Here is a 16,819-nt window from a genome sequence, read left to right on the forward strand (position 1 = left end):
AGTCCAAGCAGCTGCTATAAGTCACCCCTCGTATATATGTCGGGCTTCCGTCATTCAGGCACTGGAGGTCATGGTCCGAGGCGAAGGACACAGGCTGTCTTCCCCTAACGTCCATCCTAACGCCTCCCCACATGGTGTGATGAGCATTGAAGAATGAATGAGGTGGCCTTTGAAGCCCAGAGCCTCGCTTGACTGTGGCTGCATTTTGGACACGTGCCATAAAAGAAAATAAAAATAAACAAAAAAGCAGCGGCTGATTAAGAGTTTTATTTTCACCATGAATGCTGGCCTGGAGGTACACGGAGCAAAATACTCCGAAAAGAAGATTAAAAGATCGAGGAGTTGTGGTTAGAATTTATAATTCATAATCCAGCCATTTTTTATTCCAGATGTTTGCCATTAGGCACAATGAGAAAGGGATAGGGGATATGAAATAAAGTCAGGAGTGTAGACAAGCCTCGCATAAAAAGTAGCAAAAGTTCTCGACAAAGCAGTTATCAAGTGTCCACTTGCGATAGTCGCCTTCAACGTCTCATCGCAGGCCTACCTTCCTTAGGAAGCATCGTTTCACGGAGGCTGTTTGCCTACATAGAACAAAAGCGCACAAAGTACAGAGCCGCCACGCGAATTAAAAGACGTTCAGTAAGCTGTCTATGCAAATAACATGTTATGAAAGTGAGGAAAAGCAGGCAGGGAAGTAGTCAAAAGTTGATTCTTTTTTAAAGTTTGTTAACATCACTTGTATTAAGGTAATTTTATTTCTAAAGAATAAAATCATTCTCGGAGCTATGTTAATTCTGCTTGGTCGTTTTGGTTTGTTTTTGTGTTTACGACAGTGTTTTGAATCTCTAACTTATAAACTCAGAATTTTAAGTGGAACATCAAAGCAAGAAAACGAATTTAAAACTAAAAATGCAAACTAGGCGAAAACAAGATGTTTTAATTAATGATTGTGCGAAAATAGGCAGGCACACCAGCAGAATGAAAAGCCTCTAAACCTAACCACGCATTGTTAAAAGGGAAGGTGCCCAGCTAGTTTACAAAAGAAGGGGCCAACCGAGAAAACTAAGTTGTCGAAGCTATTACAATGGCTTGAGGGCCCCGAATATCCCTCTGTGAGCACCAGAAATTAACTTTCTCAAGCTAGAAACCATGCGCGAATCGAATGCGTCTGGGCGCTGTCAGGTCATGTACCAGCGTCCAAACCCGCATCCAACGCTTGGAGGTTTTCGCATTGCAAGTAGAGTGCTTCGGTTCGCTTGCTTCCCATGTCGACAGGTTATAGATGACGAAAAAACGGTTTAAAACTCCCTTTCTTAGGGCGTCAGTGAGATCTCTACCTATATAATTTTTGTTTTTTTGCACTCTATAAATGGTACAAAGCAGAAGCTTTACAACACGCGAAAAAAAGATTTGGGGCTGTTTTTCAATACGCCTCGGTGGCTCAGTGGTGAGGGCGCTCGGCTACTGATCCGGAGTACCCGGGTTAGAATCCAACCACGGTGGCCGCATTTTGATGGAGGCTAAAGCGTCCGCTCAGCGGCTGTGGAGCCCCGGCGCAGCGATGGCGAATACTCGGCTCAGTGGCGCGGTGAAGTCACGTGATGCGTGGCTATGGCAGCGGCGCAGCAAGGGCGTTCAAGGTCATGCGTGTGGTGACGGCGAAATAGCATCGACAAAAGCAGTAAAAGCTTTCACTTCTCAGGAGAACAATGGAGGGAGAAAGAGAGGACAGGGAAAGGCTTTCGCATTTTCGCTCATAGGCGGCCGCTTTCCATGGAGGCCAAGCGCAAAAGGCGCCCGTGTGCGGTACGATGTCAGTGCGCGTTAAAGATCCCAAGGTGGTCGAAATTATTCCGGAGGCCTCCACTACGGCACCCTTTCTTCCTTTCTTATTTCACTCTCTCCTTTATCCATTCCCTTAAGGCGCGGTTCAGGTGTCCGCCGAGATGCGGAACAGATACTGCGCCATTGTCTTTTACCCAAAACCAAATTTTATTTTTCATTAAGCTTGCGATACGGGAAACAATAGGCGTTCTTTCATGGATGCAAAACTTTCGCCTGAAGCTGCATCGCAGACGCAGCACAGCTGGTGAGCTCCTTTGGCAAGTTAAACAGGAGGCGGTTGTGGTTTAATTCCCGCTTCAGTGTTGCAATGGTTCTCGGGACAGTTATTCCAAATGCACGATGCCATCATAATTTTCAGATATGATAAGTGGACACCTGCGCTGAAGAATGCACAGAAAGATACCCTGGTAAGTGCGAATCTCTTCGCAATTTATTACGGTAATTTGCGCTACATGGGCAAGCTTCGACGGTAATCTGAACAAGCGTCGTGGCATCCGTTCAAACAATGGCGCCTGCATTCCCCTTTGTCTGCTGCGTCTTCGCACATCCAAGAGCTCTTGCACTCCTTTCTACATTCCGCGATGCAGCTGCCCATGACCAACAATCTACTCTTACCCTTTTCGTCATCGTCTTTTTCAGCACTGATACGATTAATTACGTCGCACGGATTGGGCAGAGTTTGGCAAAAGCAGGACCCATTGCAGCAAATGCCGTCGCCTCCCGGGCAGAGGAAGTTCTGGAGGCCATGCGAAGGAAAATAAAGTAAGTCAACATCCCTAGCAATTGACATGCCGAAATTGAAGAAAGCAAAATTTCTTTTTCTGGGCAGAGCGAGCACTGTTCTACTAAGTTTCTATAAATCCTTCGAATGTAAAGTCTAAAGTCAGTGTAGGGTCTCAAATCATATGTTATATGAGTCAGGACAATTTATAGTTACCAAACGATTCACCCTCTCGGATGTTATTATCCTTGTTTCTGGACTGTAAAGTTGTCCGCCTACAACGCAAGTAAAATTTGTGATAGCTGTGAGTGCAAAAACAGTCCCGTTCGATAGCAGGAATGAACTCCGGCATATATATTTGAAGAACTTAGCAATGTTCCTTATGTAGTACTTGAAACCAAGGGCGAGTGCGTAAACTTAACGGAAGCTTTTGCACACACTTAGGAGTCCTGCGACCATGTACGCAGAATTTTGGTGGAATGTATCTATGTTTTAAAAAAAGAAATGAAGGCCTACACAGTATACCCCACTTGTATGTCAGCTCCACCTTTATGTGTACTTGTTGGAGAGACATGAGAGAGGCCTTTGCGGTGCAGTGAGTGCAGTCAAGCTGCTGCACCTGCTGCTAGTGCTGGTGATGTTGATGACTCATTGAAGAGAAACGGCGGCGCAAAACAAATAAATGATTGCAGATAGATGCCCATCGTGTGTACTCTCACTTTATGTGGCGTTTCTTTTCGCTTCTATTTTTTCTCGTGTGTTCTGTCTATGCGCTGTCGACACAATTTTTCTAAGGCAAAATATGAATGGATGACCGGAAAATTATGATGAAAAATAAATTCATGAATATGATATGCGACGGTGACGAGTAATAGTGAAACTAGTTCCGTGAATCGCTAAAGGTTAAGCGAATTTGCGATAAAGGAGGGATAGTCATAAACATGCAGCCCAACAACAATAGGTCTACGGAAGAAAGATGCAGAATAAGGGTGCGTGAAGATACGAAATTATCTACCAGGGAATCGAATATATTTCTACGAGTATTAGAATTGCTCAACAAAAGAAGTTGCATATGTTCGGAAATTATCTGATTCAGTCGAATCCCTTCTGAAGTTCTATTAAGGCACGCGTAGTTTTTTTCGACGACTGTTCTGTAGCCAACGCCAACTCCACGCCGCTCTTCATGTTCCTGCGATATGTTTTTACGGTGAGTTGGGTTCAGCACCATAATGCGTTCTACTCCTGTGCAAGCGTTGCCTATGCACGTACATATGATCGTCGAGATTGATTGAAGCGATAGGATTTCTAAATGTTTAGTGAACCCTGCCTCCTAGCCTAACATCCGAGGCTTTGGGTCAATCTGTCGCCCCTCCTATGCAACCGTTTTTCCTATGCGGATGACATCACGGTCACACAGTTGATACACATTCTAAACAGAAATGAGTAAAAGGGCTGCAAGCTGTCCTCTAGCACACTCCTTTTCATAAAAGGGAGCGCGCTAGAGGAAAGCTTGCTGCCCCTTTATTCCCATGTTGGCGTATTCATGTTTAAACTGATGCGGCTTGTGTGCGGCGGGCCTCCTGCTGGAGATCAGTGTTGCGCCTTTACCGTACCTTGCTAGAGAATATGCGGGGTACACTAGTGGTGGATATGGCTCTGGTTGCACATCCGGTTCCGAGTACTAGTCAAGAGCCTACCTATGCCCATTGTAGGTGGGTGGATTCAGTCATAGCAGCACTCGCAATGGCTGATGTGTCACTCGGGTCTTCAGCAAAGCGAACGAGGACTTGCGCCGCAAGTTTCCCTGTTGGTCTGTACGGGCAATTGCACAGATTTGACGTGATCCCAGATATAGGACCGCTTTGGCCTTGGTGGTAGAGGCTAGTGTGGTTCCACCGGCATTGCCGGCCCTGGTTCAGGGAACGCCGACTTTGCAGCCACTGCCCATTGATGCCGAGAAGGTGCACCAGGAGTTCCTCGCGGTGGGCTTCTCCAGTACTGACTTGTCATCAGCGGTGTGCACAGGGCCCCTTTCCTTGGCCGATGTGAATGCCATGGTAAAATTTTATGGTGTCTGTCCCAGGGATCCCAACACAAAGGAGCTTCGGGACGCACCGTGACTAGAGGCGTGCTCTATGAAAAAACGACGACGGAAGCGACGATATCTTGGGAATCAACTGCTCTATCAGTTAGGGCTAGCCATTTTGGCAGACGCCCTTCTTATGGGGAACTAGCCATCAGGGTGTTCACTCCATGATGTTTTGAATGTACTCTACAAGATCTTCGCGAAGGAGTCACAAGTTCAAATTCCTGCCATCTCTTCAGTCAAGATAGAGGTTTACGAGAGATTTCAACTGAGGAAGTCCAGGCAGCTCTGAAGACACTGCAGGCCAACAGTGCTGTCGGACCTGATGGTTTATCGGTGTCAGAGCTACGTAAAATAACAGCGACCATACTCACATGGATCCTGATTAATTGGTTCGCATTCGCCACGATACCTTTTGAAAAGCCAAGAACAGTTTTTATTCCGAAGTGTGCGAATACGACTGGGCCCGGCGACTAGCGGCCTCTACTGGTCACTGCAATCTTATATCGACTTTCTGCTTAAGTGCTGCTGTCCAGATTGTCTAAGAATAACCGTTTTAACAAGTTTCAGGCTGTATTTTCTCACGGCACCAGCACCTCGTAGACCAATTTCATCTCCAAGCTCTCATGAGAGCTTTGAATAAAAAGCGCCTCCCGCTGTTTGCAGACAGCCTGGATGTCCGCAAGGCATTCGATTCTGTTTCTCATCTTGCCTTATTTCCTCCCGAGGTTAGAGGGGTGCCACGGTGGTTTATCGATGTTTTGCGAGAAATGTACCGCCACTCCACTACTACCTTTCGTCAGGTGACTTGACAGATGACATTAGAGCCCCAGCAAGAAGCAAGGGGACCCCCTTTCACCCTGCCTATTCAATAGTGTACTCGACCACTTGCTGACGGCGCTTAACGACTCTTATTTCGACGTGTCACAAGGGGAGCCTTTCTTCCATGTCTTAAGTTCGCTGATGACCTCCTCTTGGTGTCAGAGACCCTGGAGGGGTTGAATGCGCTACTCCACAAAACAAAATGTGTACGTCCAACTTCCGGCTATCGCTGAACGCCAAGAAGACGCAGTATTTAGGATGGAGAGTTGACCTCTACATGAAGAGTTTTAAGTACGACCGACCTTCGATTACTGTAGCGGGCCGAACGAGCTCTGCGGTAAAACGTGGTTTATCCATCTGGTATCTGGGCCTTGACTTTTTGTGAATAATGCCCCCAAGGTAGCTGGCGATAAAACAATGAAAATCTGGCCCTCATCGGGAAGGCTTCACTCACACCCTTTCAGAAGCTTCACTGTTAGAGGCAGCAGGTGATGCCAGCTTCCCTATACAGAGCTTCAAACTCTGGAAATCCAAGCTGAAGCCAGCAAACTTGACCACCTAATGAACTCATCGTTACGAGAGCGCTCCATGAGCCCGAGAGTTTCCCAAACAGCCATCTCTAGATGCCATCACGTTGTGGAGGTCTTGGGCTCCTCCAGCTACAACGAGTAGCTCAAGCAACACAACTCAAGGCGCTGGCACGGCTGGTACGCCTTGGGGATGAGTGTGTTGACAAGTTGTTGTCCCATGTCCTAAACAAGTGTTAGTGCTATGTCGACTGAGTGAGTTGTTCGGAGTACCGGGCTGCGTTAGTGAGAAGGAGCAAGTGGCCAAGGCAGTGAAGAAAGGATCCCTTGAGCGGTGGAAGAGGTTACAAAGGAACTATTAGAACAAGCACCTTTTCGCCCACAAGACTCAGTTTCTTGCTATTTCAGGCTTTGCCATGATTCCAAACTCCTAAAGGATGGCGACAGTATAAGAGCCCTGAGGATGAAGACAAACATCTACTAGACAAGATCTGTCTCCAATAGCTACTCCACAAACCCCGGCCGACCGTCCCTGTTTGTTTGCACCTATAGGTGCAACCAGGCAGCAGAAACAGTGTACCACATCTTGCAAAAATGCCGCAGCATGGACCTTTCCCGAATAGAGACTTAATTTTTTAGCGAACCAAACTGAAAGCATGGTGTACGAGCGGTACCCATAGGATACGGTTGCCCATGAGAAACTCTATGTTGTACCTTCAGGCACGACGCTGAAGCTTGATATGATAGTGATGGAAGCAAACGATGTCCAAATGGCCGCATTCGCCGTGACTGGGTCACGAATGTCTTCATGTTGAAAAAAATGTGTGCTCATAAACGGATGAAGTACGAATGCTTGAAACCTTTGTTCCCCGCCAAGAGGGTCTAGGGGCGATGGCGTTTGGGGCCCACTCCATGAGTTTTACAGAAACGCTTGCAACTGCTCAGATGCTAGGACTGACATGGTCCAACCTTGGATGGCTGTCGGCCAAGGCTCTTGGTAGCAACATTGCTCTCAGCAGATTTCGGCTTCAAGTTGCGTCTTGATGTATAGGGACAGTTGGCCTCGGCTCTGAGCGACTGTCTAGCACCTCTTTGTGTTCTTTTTATGAGTTTGTATGTTTTTAACTTTTTTACTGGTATTAGTAATTTTTTTATTTTCTAGCACGCCATTGCTGCCTTCTTTCCGCGCGCTACATATCTTAACCCCGTTACCCCCCAGACTTTGCATTCTTTGCCAGTACAACAATATTGACTTTCAGACACCGCGGCACACCTTAGCGGGGACTTGCAGTGCTGTCAAGGGGCCTTCATTGGCGACGCAAGGTGGGGCTTCTTCCTCGCCCGCTTGGCCACAGCAAGCCCTACAAACTCTAGGTACTGGTTCGGCGGCCATTCTTCACATTGAAAAAAAGCAGTACATTTTAGTAACTAGCTATATCGCAATAATTCTTTGGCTTACATCAACGCCGCTTAGACTGGTCTTTCACATGATTTTACTTCTGCCAAGATTCGCACAAGTAGTAGTAAATAATGACGCATATATTTGTTCTCACTGATTTCTATTTGAGTCCTATTCGTCAGAGATTGGTAGCGAAACTAGCTTGTTCTCATTTGATTTGGTTCCAAAACGCACTATTCGCACTTCCTTACCGCATACCTTTCTTAGAAGCCTAAACATTGGTGCTGTCCGGTGATGGCGCCGCCTCCACGGGGTAGTCACTACCAATTCAACTAATAAGGTCTGCTAGAAGATAGCTTCACAAGGTCGACTGATCATGAACTGGAAGCCTGACCAGCGTTTGCAGATTTCCTTTGTAGCCTCCACGTTTCCGCAAAAATGTCAGCCACGCCAACGCCTATTGATGTAGGGTCCGTGCCGTGTTTCTGCCGCAACGTTCTCGACGCCTTCGTTTTATTAAAATAATTTATCTATTTATCAAGGTTAAGTCAGGCGAACAACAATGAGCAATTAGCAACTGATGAGAACATGCATAGTAGTGGAAATATATAGATGGCTTTACGTAGGTCTGCGGATGGTGTGCATTGTCGAGGAGAAATAGCAGGACACCTCCTTGCATAAGGGATGCACTGCAAGGCAATAAAAATGTAGGTACGGACGGCAGGGCGCCACATTACAAGGTAAAAAATGTCGCGATTTAGCATTGCTAGCACAAAATCTTTTGGGAAAGCACCCTTTTTTCTGCATCCTGCATCTCCATTCGGGAAAATTTTATACTGCAGTACATGTGGCCTATGTGGAAGTGCTGCTCATTATATATCCGAGCGTTAAAACTATCGCATCGCACGAAATTCTGTTTCTTGCTGTCATTTTAAACCAATGCTTGGACGTATTTCTATGAAGCCCCTCATTGCAGAATAGACTTTGTCAATGCATTTGCTACACTAACGTATGCCAAGACACCGCGCTAAAATCTGCAACGTTGTGTTTGGCGAAATTGTGCGGTTTTTCTAACGGCGTAGCTAGCTCCGTTCTTATGCGTATAAAGAGCACGTGGCGCAATTTTGTAACAAAGCCGTTAGCAAAGTGGAAGTGTGATAATATTTTAAAGTAAGTATGCAAACAAAAAGCTACATGTTTCAATAATGTTTATGTGTAAACATTACATTGACAGCCGCTAAGCTTATAATTTTGTACTTCGCTGTAAGCCGCTGAGCAGACAGAAATGTAGGAAAGGAGAGAACTCCTGGACAGAAGCACTGGCCCATTCGTAACACACACATTAAAAAATACTTTATAAGAAGCTAGAAAAATACAAGTTGCGCAAGCCGACTCGTCGAATATATTTCTTAATTTTGAGATTTACCGAATAACAAGATATTGAACAACAAGATTATTCGCATATCATCATGCCTGAGTAGCAGTACAAATCTTTCTTATGAATCTGTTCATTAAAAATCCATCTATACGAATGTTTATTCTATGCCCTGAATGAAACCTTATTAGCGATTGAACATCTGTTCTGAAATTTTAAGGGGGCTTTGAGAGCTTAATATTTTCACTTAGCGATGACGGCTATCGATCTTCCTAGGCAAAAGCTAAAAAAATGTCGCTAATTTTTGCTGAAGTAGGTCTTCTTCCTCCAAAACATCATTCTTCAGAATTAATTCATCAATAGGTTACTCAGTGTTTAACGCCGCAAATTCTGCGCCGGCATCGCCGAGGCTTTCTTCGAGAACTGCCGGATCGTATATCGTACTACCTCTGCATACCACTCAGACAGAATTTGCATGACACATTGTTTTAACCTCATTCCTGGCATAACGATCCCAATTTATGGTTCCGCCTATCGCTACACTACGGCTACGTTCTGCTATTTGTCACATGTGCCACAAACTGTGGCATGCAAGCCACCGCGGGATTCGCCTTGCTCACGGCTGCGAGCTTTCCTGAAGCATGGACACCATTCTCGCATATTGACCTGCTTCCTCCGAATTCACGAGCGTTTTTCAAGCCACTAGTTACAGTGAAGGAAACAGCCAGCTTTCCCATAAGGGTGAGAATTTGGCCGTGCTTATTTCGTGTTCTTACCCCCAAAATCTTCAAGACTTATAGCCCGGTTGTGGTGTCTCGTCCAGCCGTGCCCGCAAAATTGCGCACGGTAACATTATGGATGCCTATTACAATAAAGAGACAGGGTTCCGCCTATTGATGGCCAGCCTGTCGGTTTCCGGTGGTAGTTAAACAATACCATTCGAGGCTGAAAGCACTAGGGGCCAGCGCCTAAGGAAGCAGACGATCTTCCCAGCTGGTGCGTGCCCTGAAGTTTTCTGGCTGTTATGACCCTCAGCCATGTGTCAAATATCGGGCTGCTGCGCCTACTATGATTATTGTTACTAGAAATAAATAGATAAAATACTTATAGATAAGTACACGAGTAAGAGCGTAGAAAAACTTTTCCATATTTTACAAACTTTCCACTGGTAATGCTCACAGAGAACTTCTAACTTGAAGTTGTTTCAGTGTGACAGTGTCATACGTTCCCCAAAACGAACCAAAAATCTTGTCGTCTTTAGACGTTTAATCTTTTCAACACTTAGTCTTGTGTCTTTGTCTTGGAGCAGTGACGCCACGTTAAGTTAGAAAACATTGTATGAAACCAATAACCATGACTGGGAGTCGAACCCTCGGCGGCCACTGCGCGAGAGGACTAGGCTATAGCCGTAGTTTTTTTCTTTTTTACTGCATGGTAGCCAAGCACTCCGTGTGCTAAACTGCAACCAACTTTCGCGCTGCTTTTTCTTCTTCTTCTTCTTCACCTTTGTAAACATGGCACATACCCACGCAGGGGGATTGGCCAAGGTACAGTACAAAATGCCAATGAGGTATTTGCGCGGGAAAAAATAGAGCTGCGAAGAATGAACGCAGATAAAAACTGAAAAATTCAAATGAATTAAAGAAATATGAATTACCGGAAATAGAATCAAGCACTTTTGGACATGAGACAAAATTTTGTGTACAGCTAACAAGGTAATCGATCACTTACACTTATGTAATCATGAAGGTAGCCGCAAACACTGCTTAACGGGGATCGCTTTGCGCTCGCACTGAACGAGAAAAGAACTGGAAGAGGCAGAGGGAGTCCTACCCTCGAAAGAGGGACCTCCAAATACTGCTTTCTCTGAACTGCGAACCGCCGGCAAGAGAGGAGAAAATTACCTATTGTTTCAACTTGCCCACATGATACACAAAGGTTTGCCGCAGCGAACCCACATCTGCATACGTACAAAATTTAAGTGAGGGTTATGATCCATAGCGCAGCAACAAAACAGGGGACAAACATAAGCGCTTTTAGCGCTTATGTTTAGCGCTTTTAGCGCTTGTGTTTGTCCAATGTTTTCTTGCTGCGCTATGGATCATAACGCATACCCACTAGCCCGAACCATCACCTTGTTAAGCTAAATGAGATTCTGCATAGCAGAAGCGTCATTGACACCTTACAAAGCCTTGATTTACGCCACCGGATATTCTTTGGGCACTTTAAGTGGTGCAAATCTACGGTATGTTCGCCCTGGGCATTGCACACTGTCTTCTTCGTCCACTAATACTGCTTGGGGTGTTTCGGGCTTGAGTGCATTGAGCTGCGGATTGCACACCGTCTTCGTCCACTAACGCTGCCCCGGGCCTTGGGCCCCTGTTTTCGTACTGAAATCGGTTTAAAACCAAGGTAAAACCCTGACACTTTTTCCTTCCCAGTGGACAAATTATGATGTGTACCGTAAAGTTACTTTGAAGTGCCGAAACCTGTCTTATATTGTTTGGTGTGGAGTGTGACTTTAACATGATAAAGCATTTACTTACATTTAAATTGCAGTAACTGGAACCATCGACATTCTGTCGACACACTTCGTCCGGGTCCTGCTGAAAGTATATATAATGCATTTAATTAACGCCTGCTGTAGGAAGCGTAAGAGTGGCGCATGCGGTGGCATTCCTACATATTGCCAGGCGACATGGCGGCACCAGTCCACCGGTGTAACATGGGCGTGCTGCCCTTTTATGCAAGAAAGTGGCATCATAGTTGGGTTGCCGTGAGTGTGACCGTCACGTCGTAAGCCACAGCATACGGATATAAAACTTAAATAACACAAAACTTCCATAATGCGGCTCCAGTAGTAAAATTCCCGTGGAATGAAACCCTAATTATTAAACATAACGACAAGAATAACATCCATTTCGTCTTTTTTGTTAAGACGAAACTATCGCAGTGTGACAAAATCTGCTGAATATTGTCGTATATGGCTCTTGCTGCTGCTGGTACTTATTGAGAGAATTGACGTTATGTTTTTCATTGAACGGAAAACGAGCTGCTTAGGAGCAGAGGAGTGTTAGTACGTGATGTGTAGTATCATATAGATTATATTGCGTTTGAGATCAAACATCCGACTCTCTGTTTCAACAAGTATGGCGCATGAAATGCTGACATTGCAATATTTTGCGCTTGGAAACACAAGAGCTCAACTACACCAATTACAGCTGCAGTTCTTTCGTAGTTAGGAGTTTACAACGCAATAACAAATCAGTTTAAAAGTGCCGAAAAGGAACTTTTAATTTTCAGCTTAGGTGAATAGCTATGTACCATTAATGACCTCTGATTTGAGCACAGAGAAAGACGTATTTGCTAGTCAAGATTTTCAGAAACGGAACAAGTATTTACGTATCTTTGCATACCTTCCTTAGTGGACATTCTTCGACAGAATTCGTTTGACAGAGGATGTTTAAGCATAGCATGAAGGCTCTGCTGTCATCTTAATTTGCCTATTTTTTTGCAGGAATTTAACACTGTGGTGCTGCCGTCTACTGTGGATCAAATAAAAAAAATTTCCGTCAAATGTACAGAAGCGACAAAAAAACTAAAAACACCTATATTGTTTCTAACGCATCAGTAAAAGCTTACCCTCGCTTCGTTGCTGTTATCCCCTTCGATGTTGCGTAATGCCGTATCTTCTGCGGGCTGCAGGAAGCTATCGTTCGCTCGCGGCGCCGCTTGAGATGCTATAAAGGTGGCTACAGGAGAGGAGAGAGATGTTTGCGAATAAAATTCTGCGGGGGCGCTTAAGTCTGCTTACGTGGAGGAATGCGAAAGTGTGTCTATTGAGGATAACTAGTCGCCTCTCTTTGCTGCTCTTTTTCCTCTAAGGAGGATTTGAGAACGTTCGCACTGTTACTGTAATTAAATCCCATTTTCAGTTCAATAACACATTTGTTTTTGCAAATTTGGCGCCCATTGCTGCTTTCCCGTGAACCTACTATATCCCCGTCCAGCCTATTCGGCCATCCAACGACTTCTGCTTGTAATTAATAACTTAATGACTGTATGTAAATCAAACTTTTTTTGCGTGTAATTATCACTCATCAAATACATTTCAATTCATTCCAGACTTTATTTTTACTTCTTTGCCTATTTTTCACTATTTTGCCGTCCACGGTTGTTCTCACGACCACTCACTATATCGAAGGCTGGGCTATTTCGGCGTTTTTATTCTCTGCTGCCGGAAGCGAAAGCCGTGCGCAATACTCGACCTTCGCTAAGCTGCATCAGTATATATTTGGTTGCCCTCTACAGCTAACTCAACGCCTGGTGCAGCCGTTGCGTGCCATTACGATGCACGTCAATCGAGCCAGGAGTGGCATACTCAATGCTTGCTCCCTGCAGTAATTTCACGTGAAGTGCTTGCTTTTCACTAGCGAATGGTTTTGGCATTAAAAATCTTCCTCGTCGGAGACACATTACGAACCAAGTACGCACGCGAACGAAATCTCGTGTCTCAGGAGAAAAACGTTGATATTACTTACGTAGTGCGTGTAAATAGCGTCAGGCCTTCCTGACGTAATATTATTTACAGCTAAAAGCTCCTCTGCGGCTCTGAACAGTCAGCTGAAGTGTTTCTATCACGCAGTGGCTACGGTGGTTGGTAGCTGACCTAAAAGACGCGGGTGCGATCTCAGCCGAGGCGGCAGCATTTCGATGTCGAAGAAATTCTGCAGTGTTAACAAAACATTGCTAAAATGATTGAATGAATGAATGAATGAAACCTTATTTTTCATCAAAAAGAAATAGTGGAGTCATTATTACAGGACGCCATTGGAGATGGCCGCCTGTTTCACCCATTGCACCAGTGCTCTCTGGTCCACCCGGCGTGAGCTGGTCAGTATCTCCTAGCACTGCTCAATTGTGAGGTTTGTGATGATCGCTAGCTCCTGGCTTTTTGGCATGCCCGCACCATGTGAAGGTATTCCCAACGAAATGGGCGTTTATCTGAATTTAACGTGGGATATATTATATGCACAAGACTGTGGTGTGTGTATGTATTAGTTTGTAGTTCGCGTGCACTGCTTCTTCCTTCTTAGCGAGTTCTTGGCGAGCTTGTGGGCATGTTTTGCTTTCCAGTCTGTAATGCTGTAATAGCACCCGGTATGTGGTTATTCTCTCTTTCTCCTCACCAACCTCGCATAAGCGCTCGGGCTGCGGCGTGGGCGCCATTTTTACCTCGAAGAGGCTCGTGAGCAGGTGTCCATATTGCGATGACCTTTCTCTCCTTCTGAAATTTTGCTGCAGGACTTTTGCCGCCTTTTAAGCTCAAATGGCAGCAAACGGCCTGTAGTGCAGCGCACACCCACCCGGAGGGTTATCTTACTCTCCATATTTGCTTTTGCTTTCTCGTTTTTCGTTTTATTCCTGTATGTACTCCTCTGATGCGCATGGCTCATGGGCGCAAGAAATAAATTACGAAAAGAATATCTATTGAGTACTTCATTTATTCTTTCTGAAAAGGGAGGTATTTAGGTGTACAGGACCGTAAATATTTTACTACCCACAGAGAGAGGACAGAAACGTCTATATATAACGGCTACATTTCACCGTATAGCCAGGTAGACTTTCAGTTAGTAAGCATACCTCCTTCCTTCTTGACCAAGGGAGAAAACTTCACAGAGAGAAATTTTTCACAATGCATTTATTGGCGATGCCAGCACTGATAAAACTGTTTATGTGAATGCCACAGGGATTGTTCTCCCACAATGGTTCACGCAAGAAAAAATGTAGAGATTAACTGCTGCAAAGAGTCTTTTGCTCATTCCTTCTTTTCATTCAGAGTAAATGAGTAGACTTTTTTCGATAAAAGCACAAACAGCGTTTTTTTTCCTCTTCTCGTCTGCCGCTTCTTAGATGACGTTCGTTATCTTAGTGTGAATTGATGATTCGCTAAATTTGGCTATGCGTGCTTTTTTCATGTTTTCTCTGTTTATATGCGATAAATCACTTCTCTGAATACCTTCAGCGTTACATGTAGGTATGTGCAAATATATATATATATATATATATATATATATATATATATATATATATATATATATATATATATATATATATATATATATATATATATATATATATATATATATATATATATAGATAGATATATATATATATATATGCAACACTCTCCCTTGAACTGAACGGATTCGTTTTTCTTATAAGTTGTGGTCTTAATCATAAGATTTCTTGCCGAGGGCCTGCACTGTCGGAAAACCACCTTTAAGAGCATGCATAATTTAAACAAGCTATTAACTATCTCTGCCTGTGCTTTTAGCTTTACGCAGCTTAATAACATTCCAATTGATGTCTTACTGTGTGTGTAGCATTGTCGCTTTGTAGCGTTGCTTGCAGTTCGCACAAGCTCTTCCTCTATGTCACAAATGTTTGTCGTCTTTGTGCATAGAACAATTTAAGTTATTTGCTCCTTTAAACAAAACGAGCAAACATGATCGACTCTCTTTGACAAAAATTTTGCAAAATTGGATAATTGTAAGTTATTGTTACGGATTTATTGAAGGTAATAGCTCATATGTAGTAAAATCTATTTCTTTTAAAGCGTTCCTTTCGATCGAATCGAGCAGTTAAAACTGCCATAGCAAACCAATGGGGAACGCTTTCGACGATATCTAAAACGTTAATACAAAAAAATTTTAAGACTGCCGTCGGGTGATCCGTTGATGTATTGGTTGTTATGGTGAAATCTTACTGTTTTGGATGAAAACTGCCTTCATGAAGGGTTTACCACTCAACACTTCTTTTGTCCAGGTTTGTTGGGTATGATAAGTCTACTTGTGTTGCAGTTGATATAGTCATTGCTCCTTCTATTGCATGCACAATAGTGACTTTTCCATAAAGTAAAGAATGCTGAACCACATTGCTAAGCTAGCGTAAAGCTTTCTCCCGAAGTGAACGTCCGTAGACTTCGGAAACTTGCCTCATATTCGACGCCAATGAGCAGCGGTAACGTCGAGCCTTGTAGGCTTGCTTTCAACAACATCCCTTGCAATCGCAAGACGCGCTGTAGAGATTGGATATCGTTGCAATTCTTACCGAAGAACAGCATCAAAGTGACCGTAAGCGACTCCATTCCTATTTTCAAGTAACGTACTCCAATCGCTTTCGCCACCTTCATTAGGTTACGAACAACTGTTAGCCGCGAGGAACGAGCGCTGTGTAACATCTGCGCTAAAGCAGGCCCCATCGTAAAAAACAGAACAAAGCAATATGTTTGGCTATTTTGTGTTGTAACATTTTTTTTAGCAACGTGTGCTCCGTTCTCGTTGGCTACGCGTTGTTGGAACAAATGGGGAAAATTAGGGAGGCGCTAACACATTTTTATTGGTGCAGATTGGCTTTCATTAGAGCGATTAAAGGAAGCGAGGAGCGAGTGTAATAGAGTTTGAAATTAGGCCTATCTTAGGCGTTCGTTTTGGGCATTTGGAGTCTTACGCATGCGCCACTCAGCGATGGTTGCAATTCGAAGAAAATTGCAATTCGAACAAAACTACTGCAATAAATGCTTGCGCGAAAAAAACTTTTTCTTCTTTAGTGAAATGGTTAAAGGTTAAATGTTACATAAACCAAAATTCAAAATAAGAACATTCGACAGAGGCCTCTATGGTTCGGAAAGGAATGTAATATGAGAAAACGCCTCCGAACAAAATGAAATAACATGACGTTTCGGAGCGCATTCGCTTCCCCCATGAGGTGTGAATGTGGGTAAGAGAGCTTAATTCTGAAGCACCAGTTCTTGTGTTAAGCCACGTTGGCCTCCCTGTTGCCGCCGTCAGCATAACCGAACAAACCGGAGCACCGCACCGTCGCCCAACCCCGCAGCATGGGCACAGGTAGGGTGGCTAGGGGGAGGGAGGTCAGTCTGCGGAGAAACACACCCGCGAGCTTCCTCCTCGCAGTCGCGCCACGCCCCGCTTTGCTGGTGGGTGGTGCTGTGAAACAGATTGTCCGCGTCGGCTACGCC

The 16,819-nt window shown here is 44.5% G+C and overlaps 1 protein-coding gene across 6 annotated transcripts; it reads right to left on the minus strand.

The window, feature by feature from the left end:
- Window positions 1-293: 293 nt before the first annotated feature.
- LOC144135181 (uncharacterized) lies at window positions 294-16,005 on the minus strand. Of its 6 annotated transcripts, none has more exons than XM_077667924.1 (4): window positions 15,892-16,005; window positions 12,421-12,530; window positions 11,325-11,381; window positions 294-584 (listed from the first exon to the last, which is right to left on the minus strand). In XM_077667924.1, exons 1-4 carry the CDS (start codon window positions 15,971-15,973, stop codon window positions 525-527), a joined length of 309 nt encoding a protein of 102 aa, XP_077524050.1. In that variant the 5' UTR covers window positions 15,974-16,005; the 3' UTR covers window positions 294-524. The 6 variants fall into 6 exon arrangements, with proteins under 6 accessions (XP_077524050.1, XP_077524048.1, XP_077524051.1 ...); XM_077667922.1 differs by having other exon boundaries at window positions 11,325-11,384; XM_077667925.1 differs by lacking the exon at window positions 294-584 and adding an exon at window positions 2,040-2,228.
- Window positions 16,006-16,819: the final 814 nt, after the last annotated feature.

The sequence above is a fragment of the Amblyomma americanum genome, chromosome 5 (genome assembly GCF_052857255.1).
Source record: "Amblyomma americanum isolate KBUSLIRL-KWMA chromosome 5, ASM5285725v1, whole genome shotgun sequence".
Taxonomy (NCBI): Eukaryota; Metazoa; Arthropoda; class Arachnida; order Ixodida; family Ixodidae; genus Amblyomma; species Amblyomma americanum.